The sequence below is a fragment of the Garra rufa genome, chromosome 24 (genome assembly GCF_049309525.1).
Source record: "Garra rufa chromosome 24, GarRuf1.0, whole genome shotgun sequence".
In the NCBI taxonomy this organism is placed as follows: domain Eukaryota; kingdom Metazoa; phylum Chordata; class Actinopteri; order Cypriniformes; family Cyprinidae; genus Garra; species Garra rufa.
Window position 1 is genome coordinate 6652448 of NC_133384.1, and position 10649 is coordinate 6663096.

Sequence of the window (10649 nt, forward strand, 5' to 3'; positions counted from 1 at the left end):
TTAATTGTGTCTCTGTGTTGATATTTCCAGTATAATTGATAAACATTAAATTACTGTATTTAATATTATGTTCCAAACATTTAATGTGAAAAATACAGCCTTACTGTTAGCCTTTTTATTCTATAGGTTTTTGAAATAGTGTTGACATGAAATAAATTGCTTGTTGATTACACCTGTATTTTGAAAAATATTTTAAGTAATAATAATAATGAATTAGTAATAACATTTATTTATTTATTTATTTATTTATTTATTTATTTATTTATTTATTTATTTTATTTATTTATTTAAATTGTGTCTCTGTGTTGATATTGCCAGTATAAATGGTAAATGTTAAGTTACTGTATTTAATATTATGTAAAATATTAATGTAAAAATAAACCCTTATTATTAGCCTTTTTATTATATAGGTTTTTTTAAATAATGTTGAAATTAATAAATTGCTTGTTGATTACAATTGTATTTTGAGTAGTAATAATAATAATAATGAATTAATACTAATTAAAATATTTATTTATTTATTTATTTATTTTTAATTGTGTCTCTCTGTTGATATTGCCAGTATAAATGGTAAACGTTAAATTACTGTATTTAATATTATGTTCAAAACATTTAATGTGAAAGATACAGCCTTATTATCAGCCTTTTTATTCTATAGGTTTTTAAATAATGTTAAATTAATAAATAGCTTGTTGATTACAATTGTATTTTGAAAAATATTATTTTGAGTAGTAATAATAATAATAATAAATTAATAATAATAATAATAATAATATTTATTTATTTTTAATTATGTATCTGTGTTGATATTGCCAGTATAATTGATAATCGTTAAATTACTGTATTTAATATTATGTTCAAAACATTTAATGTGAAAAATAGAGCCTTATTATTAGCCTTTTTATTCTTTAGGTTTTTTAAATTATGATAAATTAAATAAATTACACCTGTATCTTGAGAAATATTTTAAGTAATAATAATAATAATAATGAATTAGTAATAATAGCATTCATTTATGTATTTATTAATTTAAATTGTGTCTCTGTGTTGATATTGCCAGTATAATTGGTAAACATTAAATTACTGTAGTTAATAATATCATGTTTCACATTTAATATGAAAAATACAGCCTTTTTATTCTATAGGTTTTCAAAAAAAAAAATATTGAAATTAAGTAAATTGTTTGTTGATTACAACTGTATTTTGAAATATATTATTTTGAATAATCATAATAATAAATTAATGCTAATAAAAAATATTTTTATTTGTTTTTAATTGTGTCTCTGTGTTGATATTGCCAGTATAATTGGTAAACGTTAAATTACTGTTAATATTATGTTCCAAACATTTAATGTGAAAAATATTATTTATTATTAGCCTTTTTATTCTATAGGTTATAAGTGAAATAAATTGCTTGTTGATTACAACTATTATTTTGAAAAAAAAGACATTATTTATATTATGAGTAATAATTGTATTATTATTATTATTATATAATTTTATATAATACATATATTTTATATAATGCATTTATATTATGTTATTATATTATTTTAATTGTCTTAAAATTTATTGATATTTCCAGTCTAACAGTTAAAAGTTTTACTGGATTTCATCGGCTTTTCCTGTCAACCACACCCGGAAGACAACCTTGATATACATTCACCAATCGGAAGACGGCTTTAACCCCAACAACCAATCAAAATCTTTGACATGAACTGTCATTTGTGGGCGGGGAGACGGCGTGGTCGTCAGAGTTGAGCCGTGATCAGTTCCTTTAGTCCTGTTCTTGTGCTTTAAGTGTGATTCTCGCGTTATTAAGACATCTGGAGCATTAGCACTTTAGCAGTGTGAGTGTGTGAAGCTCTGCTTTATCGTTGAGTCGTAGAGCAGAAGTACAGTCGCGTGTGGTGTGATGGCGTGTTTGTAGAGCGCTGGACTGTGATTGGTCAGTGCGGTGTGCGCTCATGGTGCGGTTGTTATGGGCGGTGCGCAGATCAGCGGCTGCGCTGCTCGTCAGAGTAAATAAACCCGCTGCTGGAGCTCAAACTCTTCATTTACCTGTTCAACAGCACACACAGCTTCACAGGTGAGTGCAGCAAATCATTTCCTAACATTTATACAGTACACTTTATGTGCTGCTGCTGGTTTTACAGGGCTTAATTGTTGTGTCCTTAGAATTTAGCGCTATGCTAAATTGATATTTGTAGCCTTTTGTACAGTTTCTTTGCAGTTATTATTGTATTGTTTAAGTGTAATTTATTATTAGTTATGTTTACGTTCTTTACATAATATTTTTAGTTATTAATACGTCTATGCTATTTGGCTAGTAAAAATATTAAACTTTGTAACTGTAAATGTGTTTGAGTGTTGTTTATCTAACGTTACCTGTCAAGTTTGAGATTTTTGGCTTTTTTGTTTTTCATAAAGTGTTTTTTCAAACTAGTGGAAAGAAAACATTCAAAAATCACTGTTAAGTGTTTCTGTTGTGACACTTTCTATTTCTATCTATTTGTGTCAATAGATTTCTATTACAGTACATATTTTCAAAATTCGTTTTTTTCTCCTGGACTGAGCCATAAATCTCCACTTCAGAAGCACTTGCACACACCAAACTTTACATTTTTATTCCTGTCTGTATCCTGGAGGTTTTTACAGAGGGATTTGTTCATATATGATTTGCTTGATTTTATACAACATTTTATTCCCCCCCCCCCCCCCCCCCAAAAAAAAAATAAAAATAATAATAAATATATATAGTGTTTCCTGTTTAGTGTTTTTTTCTGAATTATGGCGTGATGAAATGAGATACCCAAACTCTAATATGTCAAAAAAAATTAACAAGAATTTTGAAACAGACTCTATCCAGTGTTTAGATTTTTGAACTAGAAATGTATGCAAATGAGTGCATATTTCAATAAATAATGGCTCATTTGCATATTTAAACCTAACATTTTAGAAAACTTGTAATGCAAAAAAAAGTTTGCAATTATCAATGTGATCAATCAACTGGGTAAGTAAGATGATAACTATTATTTTTTTTTTTTTACCCTATTCACCTGCAGTGTCTCGCCTAGATTTTAGGTTGTTAATAATATTATATAGTTATGAAATGAAAGTATATTTATTAGTATGTTCTAAATGTTGTTATCAGTTTACCATAATGACTTGCTAATTATATACATGTTTTTAGATTGTTTTCTAGCAGTTGTCTAACAATAATTAATAAATGCATAACTAAAATGATTAATATGAAGCATGTTTTACTTGGAATGTGAATGTGAATGTGTTTGCAGTCTGGTCAGACGGCTCAGTTCACCTGTAAGGATGCCGGAGATTAACATGGATAATCTGGATGAGAAGCAGGTGCAGCTGCTTGCAGAGATGTGCATCCTCATCGACGACAATGACAAAAAGATTGGAGCTGACAGCAAGAAAAACTGCCATCTCAACTCAAATATTGAGAAAGGTAATCTATGTTCTATGTAGATGATATTTTACTGTTGATTTATTATATATATATATGTAAACTGGCATTAAAAAGTTCACAAACTTTACTGCTATTTATTTATTTACTCAATGTATAAAGGCTTAAAATAAACACTTTGCTTGCTTCCTCACTGACAGGATTATTGCATCGAGCATTCAGTGTTTTCCTGTTCAACAGCGAGGAAAAGCTGCTCCTTCAGCAGAGATCCGATGCCAAAATCACTTTTCCAGGTATGTATCAGTGTTATTTGAAAATTATTTATATATTATTAAACTACTTACTCCTGTTTTGAATTATCTATTAGAATTACAGTTGAGGTCAAAAGTTTACGTCCCCTTTCAGAATCTGCAAAATGTTAATTATTTTACTAATCATACAAAATGCATGTTATTGTTTATTTAGTACTTACCAGAATAAGATATTTCACATTAAAGATGTTTACATATAGTCCACAAGAGAAAATAATAGTTTTTAGATTTTATACACTATACAGTGACTCAAATTCAACTATTGTTTTCTCTTGTGGACTATATGTAAAATCTTTTAAGTGAAATATCTTATTCATGTCAGTACTAAATAAACAATTACATGCATTTTGTATGATCCCTCTTATTTTGGTAAAATAATTAACATTTTGCAGATTCTAAAAGGGGGATGTAAACTTTTGAAGCTCAACTGTAGCTGTTATATTTTCAATATTAGTAAGTCTTAGTATGTTCTTTGGTCAGTATTTCTAAATTTAGTTCCATTTTAGTTTTAGTCATTTTTGTTTTATTTGCCAAAGCAACATTTCCAACTTTTTATTTCATCTAATATTTATGTTTTCTTTTATCTATGATTTATTTCAATTACCAAAACAGAGTTTATAGTTCTAGTTTTAGTTAGCATTAACAACACTGGGTGCTTTTACCCTTGTATTTTACTTATTTCCTAATTCTTCACAGAATCAAATACTAGTTTGTAAGTTTTTTTTTTTATTAATGTGTAATTACATAGCAAATAGTAACACAATTGGTAAGGAAGACACTAAGCCCATTAAAAGTCTCTTTTGACATTAAAAAAACTACTGTCTAAAAAACTTACTGAAGACACACAGTAAAACCTAGTGACAAAAAGACGTGGCTACAGCTATTTATGTGGCTGACCTTACTGCATGTACATTTGTAGGAGTTTCCGCTCCCATCTGTACTTTTATGGCACTGCGGTCTCATGCTAAATTGCCCTGTTTGGTAATCTGGCCCTAAGTGCTCACTCTCTAGCCTATTAAACTGTTGGTTTGCAATGTGACAACACAAAAATGACATAATAAGGTTTATTGCTTTTGTTTGCAGTAAGATAAAAACATTTTTAAATGTATAAGGGTCAAAGACATAAGGGTTTAAGCATAAAAACAAGTGTAATTCTACTTTAAATTTATGTTTTTCTTAAAAAGTTTTCTGTTAAATTTTATTGCATTTTTGTTTTTGTTTTTTTGAGCAAAAAATAAATATCATACATTTTTCCATAATTTACAGAAAACACCAACTAAAATGGCGTTAATTGTATCAATCTTGTCAGGCATATTTACAACAAAAATCGATTTATTACGTATTAAAAGATGAATTAATTTCACCCCAAATACTAATTAGTTGTAATTCTACGTTTTTTAGCTTTGCCCATTTGTCAGTAAGATTTTTTTTACTCATTTAAAACACAATAAAATTTTATATGCTCCCTTATTCATTTATATATTTTAAATGTTGTTTGAATTTGTACTTAAATGTTGTATTACACTGAATGACAGTGTAACATTATTTCAACCAAATTTTGTCATTTCATTCTGCAACTTTACTTAAATTTAATGGGCATTGACATTAAATCACTTTCACTCAGTGTTGTTTTTGACAACCATCTTAGATTTAGTCTTAGTCTTTTGGACTAAAATGCTTCTTAGTTTTAGTCAAATTTTAGTCACTTCTATATGTGATAGTTTTAGTCCAATTTTAGTCGACGAAAAGTCAAAAAGGTTTTAGTCTAGTTTTAGTCAAAAAAGGGGAAAAAGTAGTCTTTTAACAAATTAATGTAGGTCAGTAAGTATTTTGCTGTTGGGTAGTGTCACTTATAAGTTGTGAAAATAGCAGATCTATAGTTCAACACAATGTGAGCTTCCGGATCGACTATTTTCACCAATAATTACAATAATGAAGGAATGTTTTAGAACATAAAAGACAAAAAAGGATGGAATGCTAAAATGGCTTGCCATACTAGTATAGCAAAGAGTATTTAATGCTAAAGCGGCTTGCCATAGCGTCATATACTTAAGTTTTAATTTGCATGCACAATAAGCAGAAATGTCATGCATTTTAAACGTCTGACGGACCACCCACTAACATTTTCGTCTATTCTCGTCTCGTCAACGAAAACTCACACACGTCTCGTCATGGTTTAGTCACCAACGAGCCATTTTTATCTCGTCATCGTCTCGTTATCGTCATGAAAAAAAGTGCCGTCAACGAAATTATTTCGTCATCGTCATCGTTGACGAAAACAACACTGCTTTCACTTTCGATTTCTCTTGACGGGGACATCTTAACGTCTTTGACCCTTAAACAATTATTATTACAATAACCAATTTGTCCAACAGGTAATATTTTAGATTAGATTTTAGATTAGATTAGATTAAACTTTATTGTCATTACACATGTACAAGTACAAGGCAACGAAATGCAGTTTAGGTCTAACCAGGATTGCTCTAGTTATCCTTTTTAAAATGTTACCATAAGCTGAAATAAAGTTTAGTTTGTTTGATATGCTTTTCTAGGCTGTTTTACCAACACTTGCTGTAGTCACCCTCTCCACACTGCCAGTGAACTGGAGGAGCAGGACGCCATCGGGGTCCGACGCGCCGCGCAGAGACGCCTACAAGCTGAGCTCGGCATTCCCACCGAACAGGTACTGATACAACACGACTTCTGCGGGTCTTACAAAGTGTTCATTCACCTTTTTTCACAAATTAAGACCTAAAAAGGTCCTAAATCAGAGCAGAAAGTCATACAAACAAGGCTCGAGTCTATTCCCGGAATAAAATGCATGACTGAGACGTTTTAACTGAAAGAAACTTGCACTGACATGTCTTTTTTCGGAGGCAAATGTTCTAATTGAACTATAACCTAATCCTGGCTTAGTCTAAGCCCTGTTTGTGAAACCAGGCCTTCATTAAATCTTGCATGCATTGCTGAAAAAATGATATCTTCCTCAGCATGTCTGTCTTGTTTTCCATCATAAACACTTAATTTTGATCAGTTGATCAGAAAACAAGATTTCTTATTTTATGTCAGTTTGCTTCTCAAGTAAATGTGCCTTGATTTAAGAATCTTTAGACATTTGTACTGGAAAACGACAAAAATACTGAGGAAGAACGTTGTTTTTTTTTTTTTTTTTGCAGTGTGATCAGAAGCATAGTAAAAGTTATTTCTATGTTCCACAGGGTTTCTGTGGCTCTTAAAAAAATGTAATTCCCCCTTCCACAAATTAAGGCCTTAAAATTCTTAAATTCATAAACTCATGGCATTAAATCTTGCATGCATTGCTAAAAAATATATCTTTCTCGGTATTTTCAGTTTTCCAATACAAATATCAAAACATCTCTAGATGAAGAAGATACATTTACTTGAGATGCAAAATGTAAAAACTGAGAAACTGAAATCTGAGAATCTGAGTTTGTTTAACAAACAAATATCTGCCAATAAGGACTGAAAACTCTTTTTCCGCTTGAAATAAGTTGATATTTCCAACCCTCCTGGAAAATATTTTTTTCTTTTTTAATCCTAAACTCGCTTCATTTTGATTGATTTCTTAGAAAACAAGACTTCTTATCTAATGTTGTTTTGCTTTTCAGGTAAATGTATTTTAATTCAAGAATCTTTAGACATTTGCCAGACGAAAATACTAGACGAACATTAGTTTTTGCAATGTGATCAGACGTATAGTAAAAATGATATGAGGTATTTTATGAAAAATAAATTAAAACGTAATAAAGATCTGTTGGAAGTTGTATTTTTAAAACTTGCATATGGAGAGAATGTATAGCATTCCCTTCAGTTTATTCCTAAAAAGGATAGTTCCAATAAAAAATATAAAAAATTCTGTCATTAATTACTCAGCCTCATGTTGTTTCAAACCTGTAAGACCTTCGATCTTCGGAGCACAAATTAAGATATTTTTGATTCAATCTGAGAGCTTTCTGACCCCGCATAGACAGCAGTGCAAGTACCATATTCAAGGCCCAAAAAAGGTAATAAGGACATCATTAAAGTAGTCCATGTGACATCAGTGGTTCAAACATATTTTTATGAAGCTACAAGAATACTTTTTGTGCACAACAAAGTAAACAAAAATAACTCCTCTGTATCAGAAAGCTTTCAGAAATAACATCTTGATCAAAAATATCTTCATCCAAAATATCTTAGTTTGTGTTCCGAAGATGAATTAAGGTCTTACAAGTTTAGAACGACATTACGGTCAATAATTAATGACAGAATTTAAATTTTTGGGTGAACTGTACCTTTACATTTTCTTAACTTGGTTTTGAAAAGGTTTAAAAAGTCTAAAATTTACATTTTTTTAAAACTTGCAGAAACCCTGTACAGAAAATGTGTAAATCTGTATTCAGCATTATTTATGAGTTCCTAACCTGCTTGTTATTCCAGGTGCCTCCAGAAGAAATGACGTACCTGACCCGCATCCACTACAAAGCCCAGTCGGACGGCATCTGGGGCGAGCACGAGATCGACTACATCCTCTTCATGCAGAAAGACGTGGATCTGAATCCAGACCCCAACGAGATCCAGAGCCACTGCTACGTGTCCAAAGAGGAGCTGAAGGAGCTTCTGGAGAAATCCAAGAGGAAGGAGCTAGAGATCACACCCTGGTTCAGCCTGATCGCAGAAACCTTTCTCTTCAAGTGGTGGGACAACCTCCATAACCTCAAACAGTTCATCGACCATGAAAGGATCCACCGCATGTAAGCCATGTCTGTAAAGGACTTGTTATTTACTAATGGACACTTAAAAGGTTAATATAAAGACTGAATGGTTTGACCCTAACTGGCTTGTCTTGTTAGGCAGCCTTTGTTTGTAAATGTTTGGACAAGCAGGTAGGTTTATTTAGCATTAAAGTTCTGATTAGTAGATTAGAACTATAATCCACTTTTCGAACGGCTACAAGGATACTGAGCATTTGCTGTCTTTCTGTCAGAGGACTGAAGGAGGTATTGCTAATGAACACTGTCCGTTTGTGTGAAGTGCCTAGTTTCATTTGAGAGACTGTGCTTTTGAAAGATTGTTTTGTGTAGATAAAACTATCAGGGCTCATTATGAGGGTTACAACGTTGTAAAGAAATTATGAAGAGAAGTAAAATAAAAAATGTGTTCTTTAAAAGTCTAATTTATTTCAACTCATTCATTTCATAATTTTTAGAAAATGACAACCTGACCGTATATTTTTTTTTCTCATTTATAATGTTTCATTATAAAATATATAATGCATATGTGACCCTGGACCACAAAACCAGTCTTAAGTCGCTGGGGTATATTTGTAGCAATAGCCAAAAATGCATGGTATGGGTTAAAATTATTGATTTTTCTTTTATGTCAAAAATCATTAGGAAATTAAGTAAAGATCATGTTCCATGAAGATTTTTTGTAAAATTCCTACTGTAAACCTATCAAAATGTAATTTTTGATTAGTAATATGCATTGCTACTACTTAATTTGGACAACTTTAAAGGTGATTTTCTCAGTATTTTGATTTTTTTTGCACCCTTAGATTTCAGATTTTCAAATAGATGTTTCTCGGCCAAATATTGTCCAATCCTAACAAACCATACATCAATAGAAAGCTTATTTATTGAGCTTCCATATGATGTATATATCTCAGTTTTGTAAAATTTAACCTTTTTTTTTTTTGACTGGTTTTGTGGTCCAGGGTCACATATAAGTAAAATATGAATTGAATATATATATTAATGTTGCAACGTTTAGGCTCAGTAAGATTTTTAAATGTTGTAAAAGAACTTCACTGTGCTCACTATTGCTGATTGGATCAAAATACAGGAAAAACGGTAATATTGTAAAATATTATTACAAATTAAAATAGCCATTTTCTATTTGAATATAGGCTATTTTAAAATGTAATTTATTCCTATGATGCAAAGCTGAGTTTTCAGCATTATTATTCCAGTCTTCAGTGTCACACGATCCTTCAGAAATCATTCTAATATGCTGATTTGCTGCTCAAGAAACATTTCTGATAATTATCAATTATGTTTAAAACAGTTATACTACTTTATATGTTTGTGGAAACAGTGAAACATTTTTTTCAGGATTCATTGATTAATAGAAAGTTCCAATGAACACCATTTATTTGCAAAAAAAAAAAATATATATATATCTATATGGGTGAAAGACATTAAATTAAATGTTACATTATGTGATGTTACAAATGTTAAATTAAATGTGTCTACTTTTAAGGTTTCAAATAAGTTTTTGGAGAATAAAATGTTACAATTTGGTTTAAATAATGTTACATTGTCATTCAGTATAACACAATATTCATGTAAAAATGTAAACAACATTCTTATTCAGACTTGTACATATTAAAATATATAAAAGAATAAGGGAGCATATTAAATTTTATTGTGTTACATTTAAGAGTAAAAAAATATATATTTTTTTGTGGAAAAATATATTTTATATATTTTTTTTAAATAAATTATTTACTGTCACTTTTGATCTATTTGCTAAATATACATATATATAATTTTTTTTTTTTTTTTTAAACAGATTTTCTGAAAGAAGTGGTTCTTTTGCCAAATTCACTGGGTTTTAATTTTGTCAAAGTAGGTTTCTGTGATATTCTGGACTAGGAACTCTCTTTTCTGCCCATTTTATTATTTACTGAAAGTAAAAACACACTAATGTCGATGGCACAAATAGTATACAACAAGTAACATCCCAAAGTGTAATATTAGGTCAAATCAAACTTAAATCAGTATGTCCAAGTAAGTCATATATCCAATAGTAACTGACTCTTGTCCTAGCAAACAACTTCAATCCATATTTTTAAATTTCATACTTGACTTTATCCAGCAGATGGCACTAAACCCCAATAAAAGCCATGT

General features: G+C 30.1%; 1 protein-coding gene across 1 annotated transcript; it reads left to right on the forward strand.

Annotated features, from left to right (window-relative positions):
- The first annotated feature begins 1744 nt into the window (after positions 1-1744).
- Positions 1745-8914, forward strand: idi1 (isopentenyl-diphosphate delta isomerase 1). The gene is made up of 5 exons (XM_073830882.1): positions 1745-2089; positions 3297-3469; positions 3628-3720; positions 6291-6421; positions 8179-8914. Exons 1-5 carry the CDS (start codon positions 1968-1970, stop codon positions 8494-8496), a joined length of 837 nt encoding a protein of 278 aa, XP_073686983.1. The 5' UTR covers positions 1745-1967; the 3' UTR covers positions 8497-8914.
- Positions 8915-10649: the final 1735 nt, after the last annotated feature.